The sequence below is a fragment of the Sinocyclocheilus anshuiensis genome, unplaced genomic scaffold (genome assembly GCF_001515605.1).
Source record: "Sinocyclocheilus anshuiensis isolate Anshui unplaced genomic scaffold, SAMN03320099.WGS_v1.1 scaffold257, whole genome shotgun sequence".
NCBI lineage: Eukaryota > Metazoa > Chordata > Actinopteri > Cypriniformes > Cyprinidae > Sinocyclocheilus > Sinocyclocheilus anshuiensis.
This window is the reverse complement of record NW_015539889.1, coordinates 1,830,280-1,843,991: the sequence shown is the minus strand read 5'-3', so window position 1 is coordinate 1,843,991 and position 13,712 is coordinate 1,830,280. Positions and strand designations below refer to the sequence as shown.

Sequence of the window (13,712 nt, the reverse complement as noted above, 5' to 3'; positions counted from 1 at the left end):
TGTTTTGGCGGGGTTCCCCTGGTAAAATTCGCATTCCAGGGCCTAAATATCACGTTAATGGGGTCGTTTTTCAACCCGCGGACATGAAAAACAACAGTGTTAAAGCAAAACCGGAAGGAAAACCGCGGACTTGGCAACACAGGAAGAGGATAGCTTTCGGACAGTGCATCAAGAACCGGGTTGACCGGGTACTCGGTACCACCGGTACTTAAAAAAACCTGGTACCGTAACGTTTTCATTTTTTTAGAACCGACTTGGTACCGAAATACCGGGTCTTTTGACAACACTACTGTTAACCATAACAAAAATATTATGACTGAGCAAAACATACTTGTGAATGGCACAAATCCCTGCCAGGGGCTGATGAAGAGCATAACCTACCTTCCTCTGAGTCCCGCATCTCTGCGATTGAGGGTTCAGCGGCACTCGATTTCTTCGGTTCACAGAATCCACCCAAATCAGCCTGCCTGACTTTTTCCGACAGCTTCTTCCTTGCTTTAGGGAGAAACAGATGTATTTTTAGAATTAAAAAAATAGATAACTTTCAAAACTTACTAAAGCCAGCAAAAAGCAATTAGGTTTAGGTTTCTTATCTTGGCTGTCAAAACCTACAATAATTGAATCCAATGACATTTCATAGAAGTATATAAATATTTAATACAAAATAAACTGAAATGTCATAAAAAGTTCATAAATATAAACTTAAAACTGTAAAGCACAAAGTTTTGGAAGAACATCTGGTACATTAACTAGAATAAAGAGCTCCACCGGCAAGATCCAAAACAAAACAAGTATGCCACAGCCTTCTTTTCTAAACGAGCAGCTCACCACAAAACCAGACTGACTACTCAGTAACTGCAGCACTGTGCATGACACAGGCAAAGAAATGCTTGTTTTCACACATTTAATGTCCATAATAAAATCTACACCACCATTATTACATAACTGTAGGGAGCATTAATTGTTACTGAACAGCAGTTGACTATAGTAGATTAAGTTTAAGGGATAGTTCACCCAAAAAAAAATTGTCATGCCACATTACAAACCTGTATGATTGACTTCTATGGAACACAAAAGATGATGTTCTGAAGAACATAGACTTTCATCCTTAGAAGTATATCCTTTTGTGCTTCACAGAAGATAGAAAGTCATACAGGTTTGGAGTGATTTGAGGGTGAGAAAATGACAACAGGCATGTTGTCAAATTACATATGGTTTTATACACATTTACACAGAGGTTCACAGAAATGGTCTCAGCCAAGAAAAGAAACCAGCTATCAGCTGCTGTCCTTGTGACAAGGTCATCTGGGAGCATCTTATACAAAACCCAATTCATAAAACAGATACATTCTACTAACTTGGTCATCTGACCATACTTGTCAAACAGTCCTACAAATCCATTTCCTACACTGTCCTCAAATGCTAATCTGTTACATTATCTACACAACCGTGAATGTTTTCAAACAAAATTAACTACATATTTCAATGCACAAAACATGGCAAAGTCTTTAATGCACATGCAGACTTTTACAATGCCATTTTACTCTGCTTTTCGCAACATAAAGGATTTATTTACATATATAGTAAGAATGTCAACATGTTAATGACATTCAAAAGTTTGATTAATTTGTTATATTAAGGATTTTTTTTTTGACTTAAATGTACATTTTATACTTAATATCTCAATCCCTCACGATTTTTATACGGTGTGACAGCAAACGTTTAAATGTCATTAACATGCAAATATTTCGAGTACTACTCTTTCTTATATATTTCTAAAAGTAAAATTGGACTTAAGCTAACTTAAACTTCGTGCATTTAGCTGCACTGTCATTGAACAGATGAAAGTCAAATGCCTATTTACTCAATGAAAGGACCAGGAAATGATCTTCTCAACAGCAAGTTTAGATCGTCCTTTTCAGTCATTCTTACATCAGTCTATAAAGTACATCCAGACCAGATACAACCACTTAAACTCAAAAATATATTTGTGCAATATTTTATAGTAAAATTAATTCCCCAAAACGTTTATTAAATTATGTACAAGTTTATAAGTGTCAAATAAACTTAATGCAGTGATGTGCGACTCTCATGTCGGTTTTAGAGGTTAAACTCTGTGTTTATTTTATGGCTCATTTAGTAAAATGCTTTGCAAGGAGGGTCTGGAAGGTCATCTCTGTTAGTCATGGGTTGTGTTTCTAAACCTAGCGAGCTGTCTATCTAGATGGCATGCTCGGGCATCACAGGCGCGTTCGAACGTTTTAAATCGAACACTCGAACGTGTCCGTGATGCTCAAAATGCTCTCTAGGTGAGAAGTTCACTAGATTTGGAGACACTGGAATAAGGTCCGAGTCTTCAAGGCGGCTAACCGACCCGTTCATCAACATCTGGCTCAGTCGCGGGCTGATTTTCTTTTTAACAAAGTTGATTACAACAGAACGTCGTGCATAATTCCTGTTTCAGAATCATCTTCGTATGAAATGGGCGAATAGCCAGGTGGCTAACATGCTAGTTCCAGCTAGCGACTGCGAACGCATCCAAACATATAATAGACGTGTTTTCGGACACCAGTTAGATATATCTATAGAAAAAAACACCAGGTATGCGCAATAAGAGGCGGTGTTTTCATTTTACCTCGCTTTGCTCTAGGTGAACTCTTCTTGCTCAGGTTGCTAGTCCTTTCTTCCTCTAATGCAGCTGCTATCTCAGGATTGTCTTCCCCATTGTACCAAACGAGAAGTTCTTCGTCCGGTCCGATTGGCTGATGGGGAGTACACGGACCAATCAGAGTCGAGCTTTGTGGCATGCCATAGAATGAAATACTATCTAGGCCTTGACGCTCTGGCAGGCATTTAGGAACAGACCCCCATAACAAACTAGGGTACAGTATCAGACAGCTCCTTTAAGGTAATGGGAATTTGATAACATTTAAGTTACGTTAAAGATGCTTTGTTCATCTATCAACTACCACATATGTAGAAAAAGTGTTAAAAAAATTACGAATTTTTAATTTGTACTGGTAAATTGAGAAACTATTTCACAAAAGTTTAATATGCATACATTTAAGCAATATTTACGATCATTCTATATAAGTCCCATACATATTACTACTTTTCAAAGTTCCATGAAATTAAAATCAGAGTTTTGTTGTATGTAGTCCATTATCTTTGAGTGCATTTATATACTAGTACAGGGGTTTTCAAACTGGGACCCTAAGGGGGCTGCAATTTTTTAAAAACAAAATCACAATACAATCATGAGATTTATTCTATTAACAGCCCCTTTTAAACAGTAAGAAATACATTTATATAAGGTTATAATTTATATAGGTTTATATAAGCATACATCAAATTGTAGGCTATAAGTGCATTTTTCCTTCTTTGCAATGTACATACTTTCAAGAACAGTTTTTACTTGTTGCCTCTTGCTTGCTCAGTGGGGGTTCAATCGCAACATTCTCATTCATATCTAACAACACTTAACTGTAAAAAGCACAAAATAGGGAAATGCAACTGAATATAGTTCTTAGGGCTGCACGATTATGACAAAAATCATAATTGTCGATTATTCCCTTGAAATTGTAATTGTGATTATTAATTACGATTATTACAATTTACATTGAATGATGTTTATACCATTGTTTGATGCAATTGCATGCTGTATTTTTATATGAAAATAAACAAGCTGAAAACACTCAAACTGAAAAACCTTTAGTGCTTTTCTATAGCATTAAGGCTCAAATGTCAACTGTACATTGGATTGGTTTCTTCTTTAAATTATATAAAAAAAGTAAAAATATGAATGGTATTATAATGTTATACTAAAACTAAAACAATGGAAAAACCCTTAAGATAACCTGTAGATAGAAAAAAACATATCTTAAGCGTGCAGAATAACATAAGTGGACTTTGAACGATTACGTAATTGTGGCATCCATAATTGTAACTGCAATTAGAAATTAGATTAATTGTGCAGCCCTAATAGTTCTCTTTCCGCTACACATCTAATATTAATAGTGGTAGAAAAAAACTAAAGTTGATACTAGCTAACTTTAAAAAATGCCTTTGCTTTAATACACTGAGCTAATTATTTAAAGCTAATTATTTAATAATTTCATGTTTTTTATGCTTTTAAAATAAGTATCTTAATCTCCCCAAGGCACAGTTATTTGATTTGATTAAAAAGTACAGTAAAACATGAATATTGTGAAATATAATTCAAATTTAAAATAACTGTTTTCTATTGTAATATATTTTAAAATGTAAAGTATTCCTGTGATACAAAGCTGAATTCTCATCAGCCATTACTCCAGTCTTCAGCGTCCCATGATCCTTCAGAAATCATTCTAATATGCTGATTTGTTATCCGAATATGCTCAAGAACCATTTCTTCTTATTATTATCAATAAGAAAACAGTTTTGATGGATTTTTTGATGAATAGAAAGCTCAAAGGTTCACAGAAATCTTTTGCGATAATGTAAAGTTGTTACTGTCACATTTTTAATGTCAATTTAATGCATCTATGCTGAATAAAGGTATTGATTTCTTTAAAAAAAAAAAGTCTTACTGAACCCAAACTTTTGAGCAGTAGTACAGCTGATTAGTATTTTAGGAAAAGTGTACCCTGCAAGGGAATCATATTATTTTGGGTTCCACCACATATAAAAGTTTGAAAACCCCTTTACTAGCGTACCACTCCGCCGTATGTATCTCCTCCAGGCTCTTTGCAGTCATAACCTAACATGGTCAAACTCAAACCAATTCATCACATCTTAAAGGTTAACCTACCCTTAACACTTTGTAGTAAATAGCTCTGTTGATCTCCAGTGGAAAGAGGTTTTGCTCTTGAGAAGAGCGTGCCCAGTTCACATACCGCAACCAGTTTCCTTTCATTGGATCCGTGGCGTCTACACACATCCACCCCGAGGCTGGAAAATATACCTAATGATAATGAAACAAAATGCATTTAATTAAAGACCACTGCTAAAACATACACTACCATTCAGAAGTTTGGGGTTGTTGTTTTTACGGTATTTTTCAATACCGCAAATAAAAGCAGACTTGGTGAGCATAAGAGTCTTTTTCATAAACATTCAAATCTTACAAGACCCCAAATTCTTGAACGGTAGTGTATATTGGTCCAAACAAGCTTTGTGCTCATCAGTGTATTCAGACTTCTAGTCAGGCAGAACTAGAGTTTCCTGTGTGTGGTGTCTAATACGTACCTCCCACATGTAAACATTGCTCGTCACTTGAGATCTCTTCTTTCGTTCTCCCACAAATGGTCCAAACCTTTTGCCTTTAGGTATTAATCTAGATGCCCAGACACCTATAGAAAGACATGGACAGCATGAGAAATCTTATGCAAGCAAACATTGGAAACACAAACTTTATTGTCTTCTCTATACATTCTTTTTTTTTCTGGACGGGTTTTTGAGCTTGAATCCTCAATCAGAATGAGCCACTTTAAGATCTCCAGAGACACTCTCAGAGAGACATTTTTGAAGCATATTCGATATTAATCATTTATCTGTGTATTTCTAGGGCACCACCACAGCGTGCTGCGCATTCTCGATTTCAAACATCAAACAAAATAAGATTCGGAGCATTTCATAGGCTTTCATCAAGCATAAAATACTAATGAATATTAATGCTAATAATGAACACACAACTTCTCGTTAACACAGTCATTTACAAGTACTCAACCATGCTGTTGCTCACCAATGCGATTGGGGTTGACAGCTGATGGTCCCAGCTTCATGCTGTTTGGCAGCCCCTTCCACACATGGGCTGGGATGTCATCCAAGGTTTCATATGTTCCTTGAGGCAAAGCCATTACAGGCTCAAAAAGGGGAGGGGGGGGGACTTTACAGTTTACAATGTGTTCCTTAACTCTATATGTAAGCAGTGCTCATGGTACTTGCTTTTAGAGCAAAAGTATGAACTTTTCTGGGAAAAAAGCATTTAGCCTAAATGGTATTAAAAAATAAATTGTTTCACCATACCTGCACCAAGGATTTAACACTCAACTGAACTTTGAGACTCCTTTTGAGACCTTTCTTATTTCATGGATTCTGTAAAACAGAAAATAGGAGCAGTTATTTTCACCACGTAGAACAAAATAATCCTCTATGTTTATGATGCAGGATGGTACTTGCTCTCAAGCAATCCCTAAGGCTGAAAGCATGAAAAGACCATTTCAAGGTATGCTTAAAACCGCAAATACTCCTTCAGTAAACTCAAAGTCTCTGATATTTGCTTTTCTTTTATTTGCACTATTGTTTGAAAGTTTGGCATCAGTGTGATTTTTTTTGTTTTTTTTTTGAAAGAAACAATTCAGCAATGATGCATTACTTCTTTAGAAGTGAGAGTAAAATCTTTTAAATAGTTACAAAAGATTTATATTTCAAATAAATGCTGTTCAACGTTCTATTCATCAAAGAATACTGAAAAAGATGAATCATGGTTTCCACAGAAAATACTGAACAGTTTTTAACGTTGATAATAAGAAAACATGTTTCTTAAGCACCAAATCAGCATTAGAATGATTTAATATCTGCTGAAAATTCAGCCATCACAGATATAAATCACATTTTAAAATATATTAAAAATAGTTCTTTTAAATTGCAATACTATTTTACAATATTACTGTTTTAACAGTTTTTTGAGCAAACAGCTGCATCCTTAGCAAGCATAAGAAATTGTAAATAACATTAAAATAACAAAAAAAAATCTTAACCCAAAAAACCCCCCAAACTTTTCAATGGCAGTGTTTTTAATTACAACATAATTAATTCAGTAAATTCGTCAACAAATGATCAAGTTGCTTTTCTAGCATCTTAACTTCTGAGAGGTTTTAGTAAGTGAAAAGGAGCCACCTTCAAGGTGTTTTTCAAACCAAATTGTGTTCTAACGTGTGGTTAGACTATAAACAGTATCTATTACCGGAGGCCTCACCAACATTACACGTGTAATTAACCCAGCTTCACCTAATATCCAACCAACCACCTGAGAAATAGCCCTCAAAAAACATATTATTTAGTCAGGCATACAGGTGAAAATCCCACAGTTTTAGAAAAATGATGATGCATTTTGTTGTGGGTCTGCAGAGAATCCTTCTCATAGCATAAGAATAGAGCAATAATCAGAGCTGACAGGACGGTAAGTAGAACATTGTCATCAGGTTTGGATGACAGCTACAGAGAATAAGAGGAAGTTGAGAAAACAGCATGACACACAAGGGGCCTCTCTGATGTGACACTGTTACATAAGCGTGGAGGTCGGAGACAGATTCTCGGCTTCCGCTGGAGCATGCAAACCCAACACAACAGAAAGTGTGTTAAAACATGCTTTTGGAATCAAATTCAAATATCAAATTCAAACTGTTTTTGTCAGGATGGATGCTTGCAGAAATAATTCATGGCATCATTACATTCAAATCTCAGTAGTGAATAAAAATAGATGTGATTTCTAATTGGCAGAAGCCTACGTGTGGTCATACAGCCACAAAAAGATCCTTTCTCTCAGTCAGTAATAGTATTTGCACTCAAGTGCAGTGTAGTCATTAAGGATTCATTCTTTTATCTTGTCAGTAAAAAATTATTAGTCTGCAGCAGTGACCTCCTCTGAAGACATAGTCTCATAAATGTGTGGAATAACTTTATAATGAAAAACTTAATATAACTTTTGGCACCAGCATTTTATTTAATCAATTTAACTTTTTTGTCCCAGTATTTCCTAATCTAAATAAACCTGGCTTTGTATATTATGAATATGGTTGGCTCCTTGATGACTTAAGCTGCTTTAGTTCCACTTTTGCAACTCATTTTGCATAAAAGCATCTGCTAAATGCATAAATGCCAAGCATAAACGTTTAAACTCTATGACACCCATTGGCCTGGATGCATGAGGTTTGCTTCCTAACTAATGCAATGCAAGCTGTTTGTTTTGTTCCTTCTCATCTATGCTCAAGCTACACACACACACACACTTAATGTGTTTTATTACACAAGTCTATATGAATTTAATCTAAAAAAAAAATGTATGTTGTTACTTAAGCTTCATAAAGCACACTGAGCACTGAAAGCACTATATAATTTATGTTTGCTGTTACTCTTAAATAATTTTTATGTAAACAAAAAACAGATAATGCTGCACTAAACAACACAATTGCACACACACACAAAAACAATAAAAATGAAACAAAACAAAACGGAGAGATACCATCATAATGGCTTAAAGATGTATTATTCTTAACATATTCCAACATGGCAGCGTCCATGAGGGTGCGACCCACTCTATGCAAAAAAACATACAAAACTGATATGATTTCAGCCTGTCTCATGTGAATGTATCATTTAAAAAAATACATTTCTCAAAAGTGTTTTTAATTTCCTTACGTTTACTTTTTTATTTAGTAAAAAATTGCTGAGTGCACCTTTAAGTTCACCTCAGTAGTTACCAATAATTTCATCTGTACACCCTCCACTATCCTACTGTGTTTATTGTATTTTAACACGTTTTCTTTAAACTATATGTAAGAATACGAAAAGGATTGTTTGCGAGGCAGGAGCATGAATAAGATCCAGAGATGAATGAGAAGTATTTCATTGTGTCATCTTTGTTAATAACAGACGGTGACTGTGGGACAAAGAAAGAAGGCGTTTCAGCAGCCACAGCCGAAGATGCTTCAACTAACAGCGAAAAAGTTTCCAAATTCTTCAAAGAAACAACAGCAAAAACTTACGGTACGATATTTGGAGGTCGAGTTTTATGCACCGACAAACAATACTTATATGCTCCCAGCATAATTATAATAAACCTGAATAAAAATAAATCGCAAAACAAGTACGGGTTGTATGCAAAATAGATGTCAAATGTATCCTTGTGCTTCAAATATTGTCATGGAAACCAGATGCTGTTAATTCGTCAATTAAGCCAGCTTGTGCAAAACTGCTCAGGTTGTATATCCCGACTTTCAGGCAAACAAACACACATCGCACTTAAAACACACTTCTCATAGTCACATTCTCGCTCTAGGAATCTTCTATGAGAGAAAAAGTTCTCCAAAATGTTTCACCAGAGCCCTCGAGTTGCTTTGTAGACTGGCAGGGCAAACAGATTGTATTGTTATCATCAATCCGAGCACTCAGAAGTGCACAAACCCGATGCAACTCACTCCGAGCAAGGTGTCCTCCTGCTTTCCAAGCCATTCAGTGCAGCGTTGCAAAGGCTTGATTGAAATAAAAATGTGAGCATGGTGTTCTTTGAACACTTACCTGTTGTTTTCACCAGCACAGTGTAGTTTTTGGTCTACCTGCTTTCCAATGTGCTGAAAATGGCGGATGGAGACTAGAGTTTATAGAGCTTCCCCAGTGTAACTGGTCGGTTGGGTCGCAGATTTGGGAGAGGCACACGACCATCACGATGGGCCATTGGTGAAAGTAAAGCTGGCGAAACCTGGACCATCACACATCAGCTCATTCAAAGGGACATATAATACCAAAATGTGCCTTATTAGCTTGGTTTACCTAATGTGTTCAGTTGTACACTTTGCATAGAGGAGACTGGAGCTGATTGACATTTTTTTTCTCCAGTGAATATTTCTGAGGATGAGTTTATTTTTGTCCTCTAAGTCTTAGCTCCTGAAACATAGCAGAAGGCCAAATCTATTCTGAGAGCCCTGTTAAAAACAGCAACGGCATGAAGTTCACGCATTAAAAAAAAAAAAAAAAAAAAGCTATTTAATGTTTTCACATTTATTGCCCAGGAAAAAAGACTTGCTGAGTCTTCTGAGACAACAAAAATGCCCCACTAGTTATGGTCAACAAATATTGTAATGAAAATTGGCCCAGTATTTATGAAAAATGTCTGAGAGCACTGTTAATTTCAGTTTTTTAAATATATTTTATGGTCTTAATTTATGAGTTTGTGGTTTTATTGTGTTCGCTTTTTATTCAACGATTACAGCAAAATGGTATTTAATTTTTAATTTGGAGGATCTTAAATAAAAAAAAACAAAATTTTAAAAAATCACAAACTACTTCATCAGGATATTTGGACTAATTTAAAGATTTCAGATTTTTGACTCAAAACCTTACAAGACCTTGTGACAGCATTCCCAAAATTATAAACAAAATGTAGGCTAGTTAATATAATATATAGTCTTATTGTAGAGAAATGTCAACAAAGATGAACCTGGTATATAGCAAATTTGAGAGATTATCAGATCATAAACATAATCCAGATTTTCATATGGTTTAAAATATGCTGTGTAATGATGACATTCATCAAGACTTGCTTTTTTTAAATTCGGCCTGTACAGTAGATCTGACCTGTCTTTTCTTGCATTTTAAAGTAAGAAAATATTCTGTTTAGAATGCAGAAATTGCACTCAATATCAGATTTCATCAACTCTCTCTGAACATATATTAGATATAAGAAAAAGGGTGTTATAAAATAATGCAACATGACACGTCATATTTGAAGTGGATAATGCCATAAAATGTGTAACATGATAAATAACTTATAAAGTAGGTAAATAACTAATCTGAAGTGCATTACATTTAATTGTGTCCTCAAAATACAGTTTCCCTAACTGGACTAATCCCAAATAACTGGTCTAAAGGTTTGTAGTAATTTCGGCCACTAGGGGGCACTGCAGATATCAGTCTTTAGATTGAGTTTGATGCATTTGAATCTATCTCTTATGTTCAGATCTAAATATGTATTGGGACAGAGAGAAAATTATCTGCTTGCTTTAAATGTTTATTAAATAATAAGAACAGAATTTAAATATTTTAGGATAATTTAACACCCTGACCGATAAATATGCATAGAGCCCTTCCTCCATTCTCAGAGAGAGCTGTCAACACCTGTAAACCCCTTCTGTGTCTGGTCCACATGCTTACAATAGTCCACATCCCAAATATATCCAGGCCCAGCGTTTCCTCTCATAAGCCTCATGTGTTATGATGTGGAGAGTGAGACATCTGCCTCTCAGTGATGCATGTTCCACATATGGACGTATTTTCTCTGCTTGACCCATCAACCATTCATTGTGAACATCCTGCACAACATGTGCTAAACACACTTGTATATACTAAACATGTCCTCAGAGACACCCACAGCTACACCAGTAACATGTCTATGAGGTGTCTGCATTTATTTGCATACTCTGGGAATTTGTGATTTACTGATTTGTTTTTATTTTATTTGTTTTATTACACTACTACGTGAAAGAGAGGCATAAACAGATTTAAAGGTGACAAATAATTCGGTCTGACACTATTATAGCAATAGTTATAGTAAAACATTTCTTAAAAGGTACTCACCTTCAGGTCATAGATGAGTTTGTTTCTTCAACGGAACAGTTTTGAAGAAATTTAGCATTACATCACTTGTTCCCTAATGCAGAGGTCTTCAACCCTGCTTCTGGAGACCCACTGTCCTGCAGAGTTTAGCTCCAACCCTAATCAAACACACCTGAAGCACCTAATCAAGTTCTTCAGGACTGCTTGAAAAAACACAAGCGGGTGTGCTGAAGCAGGTTGGAAATAAACTTTGCAGGACAGTGGGTCCCCAGGAGCAGGGTTGAAGACCTCTGCCCTAATGGATCCTCTGCAGTGAATGGGTGCCGTCAGAATGAGAGTCCAAACAGCTGATAAAAACATCACAATAATCCACATGACTGTAGTCTACCTATTAATGTCTTGTGAACTAAAAAGCTGCATGTTTGTAAGAAACAAATTCATCAAGACTTTTTAACTTTAAACCATTGCTTCTGGCCAGAATATGAGTCTATAATCAATAATAATGTTTCTTCTAGTGAAAAAGTCCATCTCCTGTTGTCCTCTCAAAATCCACCATTTAACGGTTTTCATTTATAAACAGTGCTTGACCTGTGTGAAGTTTTCACCTGATTCAGACAAGACAACTTTTTCCACTAGAGAAAGCAATAGATGACTCATATTTTAACGATTTGAAGTTAAAAACATCTTGATGAATTTTTTTTAATTCACAGTTTTTCACTCTGTAAGATGTTAATGGATGGTCTGGAGTCGTGTGGATTATTGTGATGTTTCTATCAGCTGTTCTGACGGCACCCATTCACTGCAGAGGATCCATTGGTGATGTAATGCTAAACCTCTGAGTTAAAGAAATTTTCAGCAATTTATTTATTGGTGAACTATTCCTTTAAAATGCTTCGTTTTACCACTTTGTTCACAACAAGGTATGTTGTGTATGGTCAGATGTAGATTATGATGCATTAATCCTACACCAATACTCACCAGATTCAGCACTTTTTTCTTGATCTGTGAAACAGATCACAGACCACAGTGATCAGAATCATAGAGAGAAGAATGCAGTGTCCAGAAGCAGACCTCAGCTAACCCCTCCTGAAAAGCACAAGGACTCTATAAACCATGGCAGTGTTGAGGCTGCACACGGAAGATATTAGACTGCATGCAATGCAGAAAGTATGTGGCACCCTGGGCATCTAGATCATCCACAGGTTTCTCAGAATCACCTGGAGCATCTTTTGTTTCAGAAGATTCCGAAATTAATTTAGCACGGTTTCTTCTTTCCCTACTTTCTGCTGCTTTAGTAGGAGCAAGTTCTTTTCCTTTTTTATAACACCCTGTTCATCTGTTAAAGCAGGGACAGACTGTTCATACTTTGCGATCATACTATACGACATACCAGGAAGAGAAGGGAGCACAGGCTCCAAGTGGAGGAGCACAAAAGTTACAGGTTATTTATAACCACGAGAAGAGTTTTGATATCCTGTCAGAAAAACTGCACAGAAAGAACGTACACATACACGCAATGCAGCACTACAAAATCCAATAACCCTGATCTATTTTTATTTTTATTTTTGTCCAAGTAGCGCTTGACCAATTTGAACCCATTACAAAATCTGTTTGAAAATTTTTTGCCCTCACACAAAATTCCCACTTAGGTAAAATTCTATTAAAACTGACTTAATTCACCAAAACAGTTAAATGTGTCCACACCATAAAATTGCACACACTGAGAGTACGAAACCTAATTATGTTAGCCATGACTGACTTTACAAATTAAAATTAGTTTTTTTTGTAAAGTTCATGTCAGTTTTCTGTCAGTATGTTGCAAAAAAAATTTGTAAAAAAAAAAAAAAAAAAAGAGATTAGAAACAAGCAGATTAGAAACAATTTAAGTTGATCATCTACTGAAATATTCAGACATTCTGCAATATTTTACATTGTTCAAATAAATCACTTTCGCAAAAATATAATTAGCAAATAATCTTACAAACCAAAGTTCCAAAATCACCCGCAATCAAGTGATTTCAGCAAAATAAATCTCAGAAGCAAGACAGTAACAATAAATTTGTCCGTAAGTTTTACCGCATTTCTTTAACAAAAAAGATGGTCAGACTTACTTGCTGGAGAAGCAACAGCATTAAGGTGACATTTTGTGATCATAGTATTTGTGATTGCTCTTTTGCAGCAGACCTGTCCTGACAGACCCTCCGAAGTCTTACTCAAAGTTCACATGCCCATAAATTTGACATGGCAGAGAAAGACTTTTTTTTGAAGGATTCCCACAGCACATCATCCAAGGCGCCATTGAGTTGAAGAGATTGATCAAATGGGGCCGAGGGCTTGATGCGCATGTGAATTTCTGTAAAAAAATATATTTTAAAGTGGCTCTGAACGTAAGCTTCAGA

The 13,712-nt window shown here is 35.7% G+C and overlaps 1 protein-coding gene across 1 annotated transcript in view; it reads right to left on the bottom strand.

Annotated features, from left to right (window-relative positions):
* The window catches only part of LOC107685661 (PR domain zinc finger protein 2-like), an 18,311-nt gene extending 8,950 nt beyond the window's left edge, over nt 1-9,361 (bottom strand). Inside the window, exons 1-7 of the mRNA XM_016482332.1 lie at nt 9,280-9,361; nt 6,007-6,075; nt 5,723-5,843; nt 5,227-5,330; nt 4,790-4,942; nt 2,636-2,762; nt 382-495 (exon numbers count right to left, since the gene is read on the bottom strand). Of these exons, the coding sequence (XP_016337818.1) occupies nt 382-495; nt 2,636-2,762; nt 4,790-4,942; nt 5,227-5,330; nt 5,723-5,837 (613 nt within the window). The 5' untranslated portion in view covers nt 5,838-5,843; nt 6,007-6,075; nt 9,280-9,361. The remainder of the gene's footprint in view (nt 1-381; nt 496-2,635; nt 2,763-4,789; nt 4,943-5,226; nt 5,331-5,722; nt 5,844-6,006; nt 6,076-9,279) is intronic.
* Between the last annotated feature and the right edge of the window lie 4,351 nt (nt 9,362-13,712).